General features: G+C 37.8%; 1 protein-coding gene across 1 annotated transcript in view; it reads left to right on the top strand.

The window, feature by feature from the left end:
• Nucleotides 1-11,948, top strand: part of SLC15A4 (solute carrier family 15 member 4) — a 30,771-nt gene extending 18,823 nt beyond the window's left edge. The window contains exons 6-8 of the mRNA XM_027777211.2: nucleotides 1,815-1,970; nucleotides 7,043-7,201; nucleotides 10,551-11,948. Of these exons, the coding sequence (XP_027633012.2) occupies nucleotides 1,815-1,970; nucleotides 7,043-7,201; nucleotides 10,551-10,699 (464 nt within the window). The 3' untranslated portion in view covers nucleotides 10,700-11,948. The remainder of the gene's footprint in view (nucleotides 1-1,814; nucleotides 1,971-7,042; nucleotides 7,202-10,550) is intronic.
• Nucleotides 11,949-19,210: the final 7,262 nt, after the last annotated feature.

Below are 19,210 nucleotides of genomic sequence, written 5' to 3'. Positions count from 1 at the left end.
GAGAAAATGTGGTGGCTTGACACTAAAAGGTACTAAGTTCAGAACAGTCTTTACCTCAAAAACAGATGTTACTAAGGAAAACATACTTTTTAAGAAACATTTTGGGGCCTCAAGGTAGTATTTAAGCAAACTTGAGTAATTCTGTTTTCTGTGTGTCATGAGATTAGGCTGTAGAGCTGTTGCAAGATTTTGTACTTGAAGAGATTCTGGACTGCTATGAATGAGTAAACACCCATTATATAAATGCAGCTTTCCATCCTTTTCAAAGTACTTTCCGAAGTCACTTGTTCGTGTGTGCTCCCTCAAGTCTGGTTTTTGGAGTTCCAACTCCCTACAATAACGAAATGCAACGTTATCCTTAAGCATGTGATTTCTAGAATGTGTTCAGTTATGGCCTCACCTACAGAATGCATATAGGGACTACAGGGGGTTTTGGGTCCCAGCTTGGGTCCCTCACCATGGTCAGGACTGATAAGAAGCTGCATGTTGTGGTGTGGAGGTGTTTTGGCAAACACCACTCGTTTCCCTTGGAACACTAACTTAGGAGAGACATGGGGATCTGCTTGGCCCCCTCAAGGTTTGTATGTCATAGATCTCAGAAGAAACAGGAGAACAGATGTTACATTGGGCATTAAAAATGGCTTGTGCTTTTTTATATGAAAAGTGCTGTCAATAGGTTCTGTCAGCATCGTATTAAATGTCCATGTCATCCTTTGGCTGCCTCTAGGAAAGAAAAAGCTAGAAGTGAGGAAACAGATGTAATCACTTGTACATAGTATGATATCCATGAAGCATCATGTCTGTCTTCTAAATCTTGTACAATTTTGTTTTGTATGTAAGAGGAGTGATATTTTGTGCCCCAAGATTAGGTGGAATCTTGGCTCAGTAAGCAGAAAGAGACCAAAACGGACAGGCACAAAATGGGAGGCCGTGTGTGTATAACGTGTATTACAAGTAGCAGTGCCATTGACTTACTGTTGCTCCTCTGAACTGGTGATTAATAAATTCCCCTCATTTCCAAGGATATTGAGAATTCTTTTATAGAGGTCCTTTTTGGGTGAGGCGGGGAATTTTATTAACTACTAGCTATTCTGTGCATTTTATGTAACAGTGCGGCAAATCCTTTAATCTGGGCAACTTCAACAAAAACCCTACAGCATTATTTGATACTCACTTTCTACTCTAAACTGTTGTGTTGAGCAAGCTAAAAATGGTTATATTTTACATTATCATGTCTATTTTTCATTCTACATGAAGTACTTTCTCTGCAATGTATTGCTTGTAAATCAAGCTCTAATGAGCTTTTGGATCTCTTGGGATGATAAGTGTCATATAAATGTCATGATCATACTCACAGAGGATTTTCATAGTTCTACAGGACTAGTGTAGCCATTTCAATAAGGAAAATGGGTTCTCGTTTATTAATACTGTGGTGGCAGGTGCAGTGGTTTAACACTGCAAAGTAGTAGTTTGAGAAAATGAGATTCTTTAAAAAAACCGAACAACATAGTTTGTATGAGAAGGCTCTCAGCTAATCCATCTGGAAAAGGCTTAGGTACTTATAATTATTGCTACTGAATAAGAATATAATCACTAATTCTATGGCAGAACTGTATGTCTTGAAGTAACAGTAGCAAAAATAATCTGAAATGCTTTATGTTAGGAAATAAGGAGATATATATTCCTGTTTTATAGTTTGTAATTGCACTGCAGGACTGAATTGTAATGTAATTCTTAATATGTAATTTAATTCTTAATATGAAGAAACAATGTTTGCATCTTAGGTCAATCTTTTTTACCCCCCCTTAATGCAGGAATTCTGGAAAGCAACAGACTGAAAATTGTAAAGGTTAAAACAATTAATCAGACAATTGGAAATGTTACATACCATGCTGCAGATTTGCCGATATGGTGGCAGATTCCTCAATATGTGCTGATTGGATTCAGTGAAATATTTGCAAGTATAGCAGGTAAGAGTCTTTGTGTGTTTTAAATCTGCTTTCTCATCTGTCCTAAATGATGGATTCTTAAAAAAGAAATATTTACTTCTCAAATCATTATAAATAAGCTCTAATGTTTCCAAATATAATACTATACCATATAACTTAATATAAGTGGCAAAGCACACAATTGTCTTTCACATTTGAAAATTTTTTATATGAAAGTATGTTTTCAAGACTGAATTTCAAGTAGAGCAACACTTAAAATATTTGCATGTCATCCAGTTAGAATTGGATATTTGCAAGCCCTAATGGAAAACAATATACGCTTTCAATATTTTATTTTAAAGAATAGTTTTGATGCAGTGTTGTTTCCTCTGAATCTTTCCCTGTGTTGCAAATAAAATTTCTGCTTTGTAATTTTTTTGGCGTAAAAACTGAGCTCACAATTTAGAAAGTGAATTAGTAAGTGTCAACACTTTTCTGAGGGGAAAAAGAACCATCTTTAGAAAGATTTGTCACTAATTTAAATTCATATTACTTGAGTTTTTACATCTCCTGAAATAACAAAATTTGTAACGCTCAATTTAAACTACTTTTTTTGTGAATATTAGTAATGAAGTAGCTATTTTTTATACAGTATCATCTGCTTTATTTACAGATCAATTTTTCTATAGTTGTTTTAATACTTCAGTGTGATAGTAGGGAAATGGAAACACTGTTCAGAATCTTGCCTTTCAACAAATGCAGATCTTAAATTTCTTAATGCTGTTCTGTGTGGTGTCGTGGACAGCTGTGTGATTATACTGATTTTTAAGCTGAAAGTGAAGTGGGAGGAGAGGGTGAATAGAACTACAAAATCTTATTTTCTGGTCTGTTTCATATACACGCAGGGCTCATTAGCAGGAGGAAAGCACAGGCAACTTACCTGTTGTCACTGTGCTACGCCTAGCACAGGTGTCCTGGATTAAACAGTGGAAGGGTATTGTGAGTCTCTTAGCACAGTGCTTGCATGCCTAGTGCTTGGGAGCAATGCGTAGTTACCAGTAAGAAACCCGTCATGATCGTAGAAGTAGCTATTCTGATCCTACTTAAATAGAATGCAGAGTTCCCTGAGTGGAACTCCTCCAGTGGCTTGACTTAAAAATCATTTAGTATTTGCTTAATTATAGTTACTTATTAATGTGTCAAAGTACTGTTTCAGAATATTGAACTTTGAAGATCATCCATTCAAACTGGGATTACATATAGGTCTTTTTTCTTCGATTTCTTGTAACAGAATTTCCTGGTTTCGTTTCCCGTGCAGGAGGTTACTGTCATTCCTCACTCTGGGCAAGCCCAGTGCATTCAAATAAGATTCTCTAACGTCCTGTTGGCGGTAGCCCAAGCTGTCTGGTGGCCCATTTGTTCCCCTCTTAGTGGAACAGAGAACTTCTCCATCAGGTTTCTGGTTACATGTCATCACAGTTGTTAGGAAATAAAACAAAGGTGGTTGGATTGCTTGGCAAGTAGAAGAAAAGGTGGTGTGTGGCTTTTTGTTTTGTTTTTCTATCTCCTCATTTGCTGTAAGCTTTTCTTCTAGCTGTCTGGCCTGGGATTTCATGTGACTGGAAGAATTAGACGTATCGATCACATATTGAACTACTTTAGTTATTCAGTATGTTAGAGGAATTCTTTTTAGATATGGCTTTGATTTGTGTGTATTTGTAGTTTTGTGGCTTGCATTCAAATGCCCCACTAATGTACTCTTTCCTTCCTGGTGGAGGGTAGGTTGATGTCTCATGCCAGGTTGCTGGGAGTGTCCCATTTGCAATGGGAATGCAGCGTCCTCCAACAGTTAATTCTGTGCATGCACAGGGCGTGTACCTGGAAACCAGCACCTAGCACAAACTCTTCTGACAGTAAATGCAACGTTTGGAAATAAGGTCCTACTGTATTGCACCAGTTGAAAGCCTAGTTCTTCAGGTTTTGTAGTGCAGCAGTTGGTATTGGAGATGAACCCGTTAAGTGGCGAATGGCTGAAGGTCTGAGGTCACTGAAACCTGATAGGAGTCCCAAGACACTGAAGACTTTAGATTCTTAAATGGAAAGTACGCTTTGGCAGTGCAGTTGGTACATATCCTTTGCTAGAGGATGTATCTGCATAGTCACTGCTGTCCGATAGTACAATACATTTCATTATGTGTGAACAGTAGCCATCACAAATCCTAACATACAAAAATCTCAAGATGGAAGTCTTGTTAATTGAATTACTTACTAAAACTAAGGCTGTATTTAGCATTTTTATCAAAAGAGTAAAATGAGTTACATTTATGTGACAATTAAATCTGGACTGAGATGAACAGATTACTTATCAGAAACGCAAGTCTTCATGCAAAAGTAAATTTCTTCCCTCTTACACATTCTTGTTTCTTTGTCAGGCACTGTTACTAGTTTATAGGTATTCCCAAGGGCAAAATAACAAACCTGTCTGCAGGTCGTGAAAGGTCAAGGACTTGATGCATCCTCTGTTGAACTCCAGCTGAGGGTTGGTTTTTTCAGCTCTTTAGTGGATGACTTTGTAAGAAGTCTTTAAGGCTTACACTATTCTTATGTGAATACTCTTCTGTTCTGCACTTGCAGGGTCTGTACCAACAGCTTTATAACTTCAAAACCTGTTGGTCAGTTTTTTTAGGAGAAATGCAAATGCTTCTTTCTTTGACCAGAAATTCTATGCAGATCTTAATTGCTTTGTGTGTTACACTTACATTTTATTTGTTTTACAAAGCTTTTTTCCCTGCCTTCTAATTGTTATCTAAACTGAATTCTTAGTAAGAAGGCCTTTCAAGATTTCATAGAGTATACTTTAACAATTTGATATTAAAAGTTGATAAAGGCATCTATTGTGCTATGAAATTCAGCTTTAAAATAAGCAGTGTTAATGGTTACAAAACAATAGTGATTTGGAAATGTTTATGATGAACAAAAGGGGACTAAATGTCCTAAGAGCAGAGACATATGCTTGCTTTTTTGTTTACTGTAAAACTAAGCATACTTTTATTAAGCCACATTAGTTACACTTGAGGTACCTTTAAAAAGATGACACACATTGCGTTAATCTTTTGTATTATTCTGTCAATCCTCTTAAAGCACCCTTATTTAACTGGGAATCGTAATCTCACGCGACACCACCAACTAGAGAATTTCATTTCAGAACAGCTTGTTTGAGGTAGCGTGAAATCGTTATCAATGGCTGCCAGCAGGCAAAAATATCTCTGAAGGCAAAGAAAAGATTTTATATTCTTTATGCCAGATTAAATATTCGGGCTGTTGGAAACATTATTCAAGTTTAGAAACATGCCTTATTTTTTTGCAAAAAGTGCAGTGTTCCACCCATTTTGGGTTTTGTATGAGCCTTAAGATCTGTTTGCAGCAGTAACACTCGCATCCAGTATATCTGTAAAATAAACAAGAGAAGCAATGGGCCAGATCCTTTCATGTAACATGCTTGAGCTTAACTTGTACAGAATGTACAAAAGCCTGGTAATGGCTGGTACTCTGGAGACTTGCAGCAGCTATGGTAACTTAACAAGAGGTTACAAAACAAGCTACTGTATCCTGAGAATAGTCTACTGCTGCTTTTTTTTTTTTTCTTTTTTTTTAAGTGAGATTGGCCAGATAAATACTCCTTCAAAAATCCAAATTGTTTTATTAATGGCAAAACCTAGGAAACAAATTTGAGTTCTAAATTCTCAAATATAATTTTGCCCCCCCTTCCCCATTTGCAGATCTCTCTCCATGTCTGTAGCGATTCTCTTCTAAGGGTTGGTGTTTACAGGAACCCACACGGCTGAGTTGCACAGAGAATGTTTCAAGTTCCTGTGTGGAAGTACAGACAGGTTGCTGTCGGCCCGTTCTGATGTTTTGCGAAGGAAAAAGAGCCTCACAACAGGCACATCGACCTGTCTGGCTTGAAGTATTAAGCCTTTTCGTGAAAAGAAATGCCAGTATGTTTGTATTAGACTCTGTTTGGAGCAGCAGAAGTCAAACACCAGTAATGGTGTAAATAAAGCATACCTTTATTACGCAAGTCATAAGATTTGTGCCATTTTCAAGTCTCTTACCGCTCTCTTTACTGAGAAGAATGTTAGATGAGATAGCATTAATTTTCAGTGTGAAGCAGACTGTTTTGAAACAAGCATTTCACCTGTCAGAGAAAAAGCGCTGCACAGAATGTATTTGACTGTCTCTTGTGAATAATCCCATTTGATTTTTGACAGGAGTATTATTCTAAAAGGGAGAGTTAATCATAGGCATTAGTCTTTGCCAGGCAGAGCCTAACCCAGTGTGTTCTGTTGGTACTCAAATTCAGTAACACAGATTTTCAAATTTTTGTCACTGGTATGTTTTTCTTTGTTTTACTGGTTGAAATTTGAGTAAGTATAGTTTTAGAGTTGAAGTCCCATTTCTACAAGTCTTAAGAAGAGTGTGTTAGCAAGCAATTCTCAAAGCTCACAGAATTAGAGATCAAAATTCTATTAAAACTAATTACTGCCTTTCCAGTTACAATTAATTTCTCTTGTCTGCACATTCAGAGATACAGACACTGAGTCTGGGAGAGATAAATGTTCGTGGTCGGTGCAGGAGGGACATTCAGTTCCAGGGGACTTTGTTCTCAGCAGGGAATGCCGTGTGCTTTGTGAGCGCTGCACAGCAGCCAGGCAATACAGGAACAAGTGCCAGGGGGGACATAGAACTTGCCTGGTTGAAGTTAGTTTAATAAATTTCTTTGAGGATAATTTTAGACAGAAAAATGAATATGCTGCCTCAGAAGATTTCTTGATTTTACCCATGTAATATTAATAAGATCAAAGTGCGCATCTCAAATGTTGTCCGTTTAATGGGTTGGTATATTGATGACTTTTAACAGGGTTCATAAAGTAAATAGAGGGAACTGGGAACTGATAGAGATTCACTACCTCAAGTCCCTGTCTCCTGAAATCCAAGGCTAGTATTAATATACCAGAAATAGTATACACCTGTAACTTGTATAGCACTAAACTAGAATGAACAACTATTATTTCTTAGATCTTCCAATAGCATTTTTTTATCTTTTAATACAGGTTTAGAATTTGCATATTCAGCTGCTCCCAAATCTATGCAGAGTGCTATTATGGGGCTGTTCTTTTTCTTTTCGGGGATTGGATCATTCGTTGGCTCTGGATTGTTGGCACTGGTGTCTATTAAAGAAATTGGCTGGATGAGTAATCACACAGATTTTGGTAAGTTATTTTCAGTCTATTCATAGTCTATGAAGTAGAAGGCTTTGTCAGAAGCGGTTAAGCATCAAGCATGTGGAACTGTTGGGTCTTAGCACAGTTATTATTTTAAAAATATAAATTTGTCTACTGTTTTGTTAAAGACAGTTTCATTGTGCATGTAAGGATGAAGTAACGTGACTGTGCAAAATGATACATTGCCCTCATGAAAGAATGGAAAATAGGCATGTAGTATTTTGCCTCTGTCAGGCCTGTCAAATACCTGCCTAGCTGCTAACTGCATTTCATCACTAGATAATACTTAGAATTTTTTTTATTTTAATACAAAATATTTAAATTATGTGTGGAAGAAGAATATATTTCATGTAAAGTACTGAAATTACTTTCTGCAGTTGTGGGGAGTAAAATGTACCCATCTCTCTCTTAGTTTCAGCTTCCTAGTTTCAAGAGACTTCACTGAAATTGCCATGAGTTAATTTTGCATTTCTGTCTGCTAGCTATTTATACTCTTTTTAAAAAGTCCAACATATTGTCTGCTTTTTATTGCCAGTTGAAGTTAAAAATAATTATGGGCACCAGTAGGTGGCACCTTGGGAATTTCAGAAGATCGTACCATCATCAATGGGCTAATGAATTCCAACAGAAGGAGCATGAAAAGTTAAAATGTATGCCAGACCTACTGTGTATACGTGGCTTAAAAGTACAGCCTAAGCTTACTTTAAATTTGGTATGAAAGAATTTGCCATTTAAACTTGATTTGCATGCTAACTAAAAAGCAGTGTTCTCTGCAACAGCACATTTAACTCAAAGATGACAACTTGTGGCATTAAGTTGTTCTTTAAAAAAACTGCAAAAGGTGACAAGTAGCCTTGTGTGCTCACCAAGTGAAATTTAATCACATTGAGACTTTTTTTCCCCAGTCAATTTCAAAATTAGAAGAGCATCTTTTTCTGCAATTCTGTAATTTTCCAATTAATATATGTGATATTTGATGGTACTTTTTTTAGGCTCTTGCCTTTGGATATTTGATGGTGCTTTTTTTAGGCTCTTGCCTTTGTTTTCTGAAGCAGCTGCAGCCTAGGTGAAGACAGTGCCTAATATTCCCTCTGTAAAATACTTAAGTTGTGATAAATATATCCAGAGTTGGCTAGAACTGGAAGATGTTACCTTTCATGACTCACTGGTCATCTCTTTTGAATAAGCTGGTCAGCTCAGTGGATTGTCCTTCGGACAGCTGTCAGAACTGGGATTTCTACCTTTCTTAGTTCAAAGACACGACACAGAATTGAGCCTTCTCAGCAGCTGTATGTCAGGCTGAAGGCTGCAGCACTCCGTGGGTGGTCTTGATCTGTAGTATCCATAGTAGCTACTGTTTTAACTATTTATATCAGTAACTGTTTCTAACTCGATTTTCATTTGGTATAATGTTATGGAAAGTTAGCAAATTCGCATCTAAAATTGACTTAGGTCTTCCAGGGCAGGACTTGTAAAGAGGAGTCTTTATGAACAAATGACAGCTGAATTTTTCAGTAGATGCTGTATAACTATAAGCACGTGCACCAAGCTTCTGGTATTTGTGCTAACTCATGGTGCCATTTGAGGAAACTGACTGTCCCCAATATCTACTGAGAAAGTTCACTCTGCTGGCAGTTCAGTGTTGGTTGCTGCCATTGAAATGACTGTTACTTCTCTACAAAAACTGAGATTTCATGGGTTTAATATCCCATCTCATAAAGGATAATCACTACTCTTTAAACACGTCTGCTCTTGAAATGGAGATTCACATGTATATTGTATTTTAAATGTCAAGGAAAGACTCTGTTTAATTTTATTGCAAGTTCATTTAATTGGATCTTAAGTTTCAGTAATTAAAGTAATTTAATCTGAACATTTATAGCCTGTTGGGATCAATGTATACTTCACTGTTTTTACTGTCTTCTAAACCTTTTTGATAATCATAATGGTCCAATTGGCTGTGGCTCATGTGACATGTTGGAAATGAGCCACAATATATTGTTCTTGGAAGTACAGCAATAGTTAGCGCACATTTTTTAATACAGGAATAATGTTTTAGCAATGAGTTTTCTTAATTTAACATTATTTAATGTGGTAGAAATCACTAAGTTATAACAACTTTGAGGGGATGTTAAAGGTGAATTGAACCAAAAAGAAACCACGTATGTTTTCATGAATTCTAAACTTTGTTGCAAAGGAAGTCTGAGAGAGAAAGTCTCAGTAATTCCTTTATTTATATCTACAGAGTTGCCAAATTTTTCCTTTAATATCATTCATTTTTAAATTATTTTTATTTTGTCTTTGACTTAGTAGAGAAGGGAGGTACAGGCTTCCAGATACAGAAAGACCATGTAGCGTTCAGCAGGGCTAAAAAGGCTGCAGGAGGGGACTCTTCAGTATATGTAGTACAAAAAAAGAAAAAAACACAGAAGAAATCACATTTACCAGTTTCAATTAAGCTGTAAAACAAGAGACTTTCTTTTTTTCCGTTGACTAAAGCCTTATCACTACATTGTATGCTCCAGGCTCCTTAAAAATGTATCTAGTGAAAATGGTAAAGGCTTTAAGTTATTTGCCTCTATGAGTGTAGCTTTGCTTCCACCCTGACTGCTGCATTTCACTGGGAGCTGTTTCTGAACAGTTAACTATCCAGGGCTTTATTTGCAGAAATTTCTTTTTCAAGTCCATTTTGTGGCCACAGCACAGGGACGTTTTCTTTTTTTGCTTTTGAAAAGAGTTGTCTCATTCAAAAACTGATAAGTGATCTCTATTCCTTACATTGTGAAGAAAGTAAATTATATATGGAAATACATATTGAGGTTTTTAGCTGTTTTATCTTGAGTCAGCAAAGCATTGTAATTTTGCAGCATAAGAAAACAGACTTAAAAAAAAAGAGGCAGAGGGGAAATAAAGAAAGATTATCAGCCAGTTAGCCTTTCAAAATTCGTTTGGCTCTCATGAAGCATGCCCAGTGCTATTATGTATATAGACTTTGTTTGCACAAAGGTCTTACAGTGGTAGAAGGAACTTCCAGCAATTTATTTTAAGTAAGAAATCGTATAGTAACAGCGTATCAGCTCCTTTAGGGACCTGACTTGTTTTAAGGCATTGAAGCACAAAAGAAAGCAATCCTTGTGCTGTGTGCATCTTCCTCAGAAGTTCCATCTTCTGCTCTGGATAATTAAAAATGAAACTATGCTGTTGGATGGAAATGGGATTTGGTTAAGTTTTGTCCATATTTTGCATAAAAGTCTTCACTGCTTAAGCTTGAAAGGATTGACATTTTTTCTTGTATAATCTTTATTAACTTTTTTTTCTTCCCCCCAATTCTTTCTAGGTAATATTAATGGCTGCCAATTAAACTATTATTTTTTTTTGCTGGCTGCTATCCAAGGAGCAACCCTCTTGCTTTTCCTTATTGTTTCTGTGAAATATGATCATCAAAAAGCGAAGATCAATGAAGTGGCTGCCAACGGAAGGATCTGATAACTGTTACAGAGCAGACTTTGTTACGGCAGCACACAATAAAGTGGCAGTGCGCCCTGACTCTGCGAGATCTTATGTTTTCTCCAGTGAGACTCTTCCTAGACTTGCATGTCACGAGAGTTCTCTCCCCTGCCCCTTCTCGTGTAACATAGGTAAGTGCCTTATGTTGGCGGGGCTCGTTTCTTGCACTACGTCCTAGAGGAGGACAAACACAAATCTTGGAAGTGTATGAACTCTTAGGCATTCAAGTTGCTCTTTGTGAACCTTGAGGTGTTTACTTAACTCTTGAACGTTGGGACGCTTGCGCTTGGAAAATTAATATAACGAGTCACATGTGACATGGATCGTTCCAGACTGAAGAACTCTGCTTGGTGAAGAACAGCAGATCTAGAGAAACACTCAACAGTCTCAAGCCTACATTGAGGACACAGGAAAGAAAACATTTGAGGGAAACTTCAAGTAGTGGTTACAAGAAAAAAATCTGGAATCCTGAGAGTCATTTTGGGGGGGAGAAACAGGGACAGATTAAATTGCAGATTATCTCAGATTAAAAAGAAATGTAGTTTTGTATTTGACCTTTCACTGATAGTGTCTCAAGGATTTAAGTCCAGACTTGCAGTCAAGAGTATCCAATACTGAAGACTGAGTTATATGTCACAGTAGCTTTTCATGTCGCTGCTGTAAATTTTGGTGCAGAATGAACGCTGGGTGGGACTGAAAAGTTTTTACTTCAGAAATGTTTTTGGGTTTGAATCTGCATTAGATGTATTAGGACAATATGGAAACATACATCTTTTGACAAACCACTGTTCAGTCTAACGATGTTACTTCCCTAAAGAATATTCTAAATATTTGCAGAAAAAAAACTGAGATTGAATTCTCAGAAGATGAATGCGCAATAACAATTTAGAAGCCTTTCAGCCAATTCCTTCAGTCTTGTGTCTTACTTCTAGCTAACATGCTACAGGGTTTGTATCTTTCAGCAACACATTCCTATAGCAGAGCAAATAGTTTTATGTTCAGCCTCTTGGATTTTCATGTTTCTAACAATTGTACTTAAGATTGTGTGCAGGCTGGTGTGGAAGACGCAAGGAATTATGCAGAAAGAAAATAAAAACTCAACTTTTTATTAATGTGTTGAATTTTTATAATTTCCTTTGTCTGCATTTATGTTGTTAAAATGTCCTCCTTTTGTACATGGACATCTTTTTAATGAGTTTACAAAATAAAATTAATTTCCATGCTGTGACTTTTGACTCTTTGTTTCTAGGTGAATAAAATGATACTAAAAATATTTTGTTCTTTAGCCTTTATTTCCTAAATATACAGTGGAATGCTATTAGATTTCTAAATGTATGCTGGCATCCTATTAGTTTTGTCAGATAATATTGCAGTATACAAGCTGTTCTGTCTTTGCCCAGATAAATCAGTGTAGATGCTTCAGCTATGGCATTACTTAGTATGATTTAAAATTGGAATAACTAAAGAAAAGCGTAAGCAACATCTCATATGAGGAAAAGCTAGTTTCCTTTTCTAACTTTGTTTTAAAAGCTCCGTATGCTATGTTTCTGGAATATCCCATTTATAAAGAGCTAAAAAAGACTAATATTAAGATGGTATAAGCTGCACAAGGAACAGATGGGATATATGGGGACCAAATAATTTCTTTCTTGAATGTATGCTGTTTCAGCATGCACTTCTGATATCGGGATGAATCTGTACTAGTTTCATGTTTATTTCATTAATTTCCAAAGCATAAATAATCACAAGAGAGAGCTGGGTTGTGTCCACTAAGCAGTATGCTACTAGATTTATGAAGATTTTGCTTTTAGAAGTGTCCCTTCTTCTGAAGGGCTGGTACTGTTCTCAGAACCTCCAAGAGGAGTGTTGCTTCTGGTGTTAGATGTCATCAGCTTTGGTGTCTTGTGTACTTTTCTGGTAAGTGAACTTAATTAATTGCACTATTTTTTTTCCCCAAGATCTAAAATTGTTCAACAACATTCATAGATCTCCTATCTGCTGTTGGTCTGCTGATTATAGTTAAAACTGAGTTTAATGAAGAATGGAGAGTAATCTGCAGATTACCAAAGAAGCTAGGCGTCTAACAGGAACTGTGACATCTGTGTGGGCAAGCTTTAGTGAAGCTATTATTTAAGGGAAAAGATAATCAATAAATACTAGGTTAGCCTGCTTAATATTTAGACAGATGTCTTTTACCCTGTTACAAGGTACAGTAAATGTCTGCATGTTTCTGTACGGCTGTGGTGGCTCTAACACTCTAGAGATGAGACTGAACATGCAATCAGTTGTATAATTTAATTTTTATTTGGAATGACTTGGCTGAGCTCCAGGCAGAAGTAATTATGGCCATTTATGAAGATTAATCTGACACTTCTCATCAAAGGGATAAGGACTTTTTGTGACTCAAAGGCTTAGCTGATTCTTCCTCCCTGCCTTACCTTTTAGCGTTGCCACTCCAGTCACAGAAAGATGACTAATCAATTAACTTTGTGACTGAGCACTGCACCTCATTAATGAAATACCTTGAAGTGTACAGTTTTAATGTAGTTACATTCACTTCTTAGATTGTTCCAGTACAACAGGAGTCACCCCAGTGGACATTTCTAAGCCTCTGATTTTCCAGGTGTCTTAAATTCAAAGCACAACATTGAAAAGTACGTACTTGTTCAACATGACAGCAGGTATCTGATTAAAGGTCATTACTTAGACTTATGAAGAATTATTAAAAGAATGAGGGTGTACCTTATAATGCCTATGCAAGCTATAATCTCATCATGTATGAAAAATGGGTGCCTGGGACGCTGTGTTTCTTTTGAGCTTGAGGTGGGTGCAGTACTCATGTAACTGGATCTTTCAAGGGTACAGTAGGACCTGTTTTCTCATGCCTCTGTGTCTGTGGTCTGTACTGAATATCAGAAAAGGGGAGTCTTTTTTTCATTTCTTCTGCTGATGTAAACTTCCAGAGTGAGTTTAATTACAGTAGCTGAGGCATCCACCAATATTTCCCTTAAAAGCCTGTAGTCAACTCTGAGTTGCTTTTTGTTTTGTTTGGGTGGTTTTGTTTTTTTAAGAAAAGTTGCTCAGGGCTGACACTTGTCAGACAAAGTGTCAGCTTAACAATAAACCTGTATTAAAAGATGCATGGAGTTCTTACTATTTTTTTTTGCGTTTGAAATTGCTTTTTGAAAAATGTTATCGTAGTGATTTTGTTTATATGCAGGTGAAGCTACGTTCCTGCAGCCAGGCCCTCTGGGGAAGCAGATTGCAATGCTTTCCATCTGAACAGTCAGTAGCTTGAGATGCAAATTCATTTCTGAGGAAGCAGAGAATTTGTAGACCAACACTCAGCGCTGCTGGTAGAATGATGCACGTACCTGAGAGCGTCGTACCTGCTGGCCACAGAGCAAGGGTGTAACTGCAGTGAAAGGCAAGAAAAGAGAACTAAGGTCAGAAGCTATTAAATGGTAAGTATGCAAATAGACACTTTGCTCCAGGTAGCACTAAGTTCAGAACAGCAATGAACAGCACTTTCAGTCAAGATTGTGACAGTTAATATAATCGGGCCGTTGGGTGTTTTTTCCTGTCATGTACACAATATGGTTTAATAGTCCTTTCCATCTTGGAATCAATTTTTCCATCACAGTATTCACAGCATAGATTTTGTTCTGTAAGTCACTGGAAAGAATAGTTGTCAAAGCCTAGTTACTCAGTAATTGGATCCACTTACAGTGGTTTTCAAATGAGCCTTACTATGTGACTAGTAATCTCTAACCTACAGTCTGTTGGACTTAAAAGATCATAAAGAAGGATGAAAAACATTACACTTTTACAAGCACACAATTGGGAATTAATTACAATCCATCCCACTGACTACAGTCTGCCAGTGGCTGTAGTAATGCTTGAAAAGGAGATAGACTAACCTAGTGTATTGAGGAACGATCAGAACAGAAGGAACTAGCAAGTTTAAGTGGCTCCTTTATATCCTGAAGGATGCTTGCTCTTCTTTCCATTCTTTGATTAATTCTATACTCCCTTATCTGTATCTATTATTATCTTTCTTAAACACGCTTCCTTTATCAGAACATTCTCCTACAGTGAGTAAGTTCAAAATACGTATGTAACGTTAATGGATGCCCTTTAGTGGAAGGAGTATCTTTGCTCAGCTGAGCTGTGACTGCATTTTCTGTAGACAGTCCTGAGCTAGCTAGGAATCGGAAGAGCTGCAGCACAACTCGGTGTGGATGATCCTTGGCTGGCTCCGCTGCTTCACAGCAGATGACAGTACATATTGTTAGCATCCAACCAGCAGTCTGAGACCCGTTCTACAAAAACTGCAGTGTAGACATGGAGACTGCGGTGTAGACATACTCCACCACTGTATTCCTCTGCTGCATTGCTACCATACAGTATTTTACTGATAAGACTTCTCATCCCCCTTACTAGGGAGTATTAGTCAGTAATGAGATTGAGTGATATAACCGAGTCCATAAATCACTTTTGACAGGGAACAGAACACTTTAATGAACAAAGGAATACAAGGTAAATATTGCTTAGGCTTTTGAAGATGGAACTTCAAACGGATGACATGCCTTCTGCAAGCTGTGAGCCATACTTGACTGTCTCTGCGTGTGCAATGCTGTGCAGCGCGGTTGCTGCCCGTCTAACCCATCACCTTTCCGAGAGTAGTTTTCTCTTGGCTCTGAACTGTGAGGACACCCCCAGGTCTTGAATTGTTCTGCCTGCTGTAGTGATGGAAAATCCCTTAATACCATGTATCAACACAAAATGACTATAGCATATTTAAGTAGTAGTAACTATTAACTTGATCATCGTGACAAACGGCTTTACTGTCAGGCAAGATGCTATGAACCACTAGGCTGCAAACTAAACAGCTGTGAAGAGCAGCGTTCTGCTTAGGGTCAGGGTAAAGGGGCCTGAGGGACGAGATGCTGAAGACTGGTGTATAGCTCCCAAGTTTGAGGCAGATTGCTGTGTAGATGCTGCAATAATTAAAATGAGGGGAAGGGTTTCCATTCATTAATTTCACATTAATTTCAGAACTTTGACAAAGTGATCCAGAGTTAAAGCACAAGTTCTTAAAGTTATCTGGCAAATTAATGTCTTGCAGGGGAAAATCTGGATTAAGTTCCGAGGGTGAAATAATTAAGATGGCATGTTGGCAGACTTTGAAGTGAGTTTTCACCCTACTTGTAGCTAGGCAGATGATAGTGCAATTGCAATAGTTCTAGAGCCAAGAACAAGAGTGAGATCCTAGTGATGCCTGTGAAGTGCAACTTTACATTTAAATTCTTGTTCTTTCCTTTGAAAGATGTCCCAAGCTTTTGATAAGCTCTGTCCCTTCCATTCCCAACATGCTGCCACCTCTGGGAGAAGGGTCACAGAAAATGGAGAGCGGTCAGTCAAAGGATGGCATAGAGAGAGACACAGATGCACAGCTCTGTGTGGCATTGCAAGAGACGTGGTACTTCACTTCCGAGCTTTGCCCGGATGTTTGGGGAAGGTGCTTTTTTTTCTGTCACATTAGAAAATTGTCTGAAGACTATGGATGACTGCAGGGCACTGCCTTGGCTATCTTATTTGGAGGTTTAAAAAGTAAAGCTGTACTAATAAAAAGATTTCTAACAGTGAATTTATCTTTCTTTAAAAAAAAAAATTCTAATGTAACATTGTCAGTGAAGTACTACTTGACAGCTTGATGACTCAGTATGATTTCCCAATAACAATTATACTCCAGCATTAAGCTCTTGGCTTGATAAATGTGTGTGCCCTCATTGACTTCAGCAAATTCCAGTATTGCTCTTGTGTTAAACATCAGGAATTTTTCTGCTTGTTTCTTAAGACATTACTGATTGATAACCTCCATGCCATCTGAATATCTCTCCACTCATCACAAATTAAAAAAAATGTGGGTTTTGGTAGGTGTCCCAAAATTTCCTAGGTTTTTAATGCAGAATTTAGTGTTGTCTTAGATGTCACTGATGGAAGGAATTCAGTTAACTGTTACTGTACAAAAATCAGTGGTGGTGGCGATTTCTGTCATTCCTGCCTGCTGCCTCTCTGCTAGCTGGCACAGAAAACCTTAGAAGCACTGCAGTGTCACGGCAGACGGTTGATGTCTAGAGATGATGGTCTGGGTTTGAGACTAGAGTTCCTGGGGTAAAAGAACGAATGTGCCCTTCCCCTCCTCTTCCAAGTAATTAAAGAAATGGCTAAGTGATCCTCTGTGGGGGCTCTGTTTGTGGGTTTAGGTGGAGTGAGACGTGAGGGATGGGACCATGTCATCTGGGCTCGCTGCAGACAAATGCTTCTAACTTGTATGGCATCTTGTGCAAGTGTCTTGAAGCATAAAAGCCTGAAGATGTTTCAAAAGGTTGAATTTCTGAAGGTCTGAAACCCTGCAGACTAGCTAGTTGTGTATTTTGTCTGTTCTGCATGGAAAAGAAGTTTCTAAATGCTGCAGCTTGCAGTTTAAGAGTTGATACATTTAATCTTGATTCTTCTATAAATGAATTCAAACCAACCCAAATGGTTCTATTTAAAAACCTGAAGGACTAAAGGGAGGTAGATGATTAGTCTCAAAGAGCCGGCATTTCACCTCAAAGGCATAACTCTGAAACACGAACCAGCTGTTCCTCTGATTGTAAACACAGCACAAGGACTAGAAGAGGTAAATTACTTATAATGGCAGAAAAAAAGTTGAATAAAAGCAGCAGAAGTAATCTCTGCTGTTACCCAAGCTTTTCCAATCTCACTTATAATTAAATGGTGAGTAACTTTAAAATTAATTAGTTATTATTGCATTTTGTGAGTTCTTTGCTGTTTGGCGGTACATGAAAATCCTGTGGTTACTTCCACAGGGCTGCACTGCAGAAGATGCACAAATCACTGGCCATGCTTTGGTTTAGTTTATCATTGATGCTAACAGATAATACAGGTAATGTTTGGGCTTTTTTTTTTTTTTTTCCTACAGTTACAATGAGGTGCAACTCTGTAGTGGCCAAGTTACATGATTAGTCATACCTGCCTTCTCTTACCGCTGTGGATTACACAACCCCTTGTTATGGTAATCATTAGCATACAGTCTGCGCTACACAGATTATAAAAATAACTGTTATTCAAATATAAAACCTTAGATTTGTAAGTTAAGTAGTGATGGGAATCATGGGCCATTGGATTACACCTCTGCTCTGTCTCATCCTTCAAAGGTGAAACTATTAATGAAAAAAAAGACATAAGAGGTTGTTTGGATATGATGGTGCAGAAGTTCTCTGCAATGGTTCAGTGGTGGATTTGAGCATGGTGCTCAAATCTTAACACCTGTGCTTGAAGAATTACTCCAAATCAGACTAGAAGAAAGAAGTACAGGGAGTAATCATAGAGTAACGGACTAAATAGGGGCTTGTGTTGGGGATTGTCTACAATGGCAGATATCTAGGAGCATATCGATTAGCCTGTCAATAGCTGCTCTAACTGCTCGTATTGATACTTATTCTGTGCTAGTTTTAAACTGCATTAATTTAAATGAGAAAAGCATACCTAGTATGAAGGAGAGCTTAGAGACATGTTTGAGTCACCTCTGCCAACCCAGTGGTCATCAGCTGAGCCCCTGCTAATTGCGTGTCATTTTAATCTCCCAGTTGTGATGGAGACGTAGCTGAACACAAACCGTGCCCTTGCGCTGTGAGTACCTTTTCTGCTGCATCAGATTGCCCGGGGGCAGGCTGAGCACCCTCCTGCCACTGCTGGCAAGAGCTCTGCTGACATGTAATAACTTGCTCAAGTGCTGCGGTTCAATCTTTTCTCCGTAGCGAGTCAGCATAGGCAAGTGAAGATGCCATAAAATAAGCAAACCTGAAATTTTAAACCATCTTGGCAGCGTAGAGAAGCCAAACAGATACTAAAAGTCTAGAGAAACACTTAAGTCCTGTTTAAACAGACTTGAATCTTGGTAGTTTAACTTCTATAATTTTTCCCCTCTCTACTGCCTTGTGGTAGCCCATGCTTCGGTTGTGTAGTGGTCTAATATCACTTAAAGCTACTAACTTAGCCCAGGAACAGTGGAGGATGGATGGTGGGTAAAGCCTGTCTGTGATGCTATTGTAGGATTTCAAAAGTCTAAGAATTCAAAAAATTACATTGTGCATGTCTGCAACCCTCATAATTTCTAAGTTTCAACTCATCAAATGCGATGATCTCTTATGTTATCAAATTGGTCTACATGACACAAAACTGTCTGAATTCAAGTACTTATAAAAGCATAAAGTGCTGCAATAATTTAAAATAGCTCTGTGCTTTGCAGTGCACTGTTATATTGCTGGGACACTTCAAATATTTTTAGGAGGATGTCAAACTGGAATGTGGTCAAATAGCCTTTTGAAGTAAAAGCGGAAGACATCAAAACACGCCACAGGCTGAGAAAAGCACTTGGAGTGTCTTGAAAAATAGTAATTTCAGCTCATCTCCAGCCTG

This window comes from Falco peregrinus, chromosome 2 (genome assembly GCF_023634155.1).
Source record: "Falco peregrinus isolate bFalPer1 chromosome 2, bFalPer1.pri, whole genome shotgun sequence".
Classification (NCBI taxonomy): domain Eukaryota; kingdom Metazoa; phylum Chordata; class Aves; order Falconiformes; family Falconidae; genus Falco; species Falco peregrinus.
Note: the sequence above shows the minus strand (reverse complement) of the source record. Positions and strands in the feature narration are given on the sequence as shown.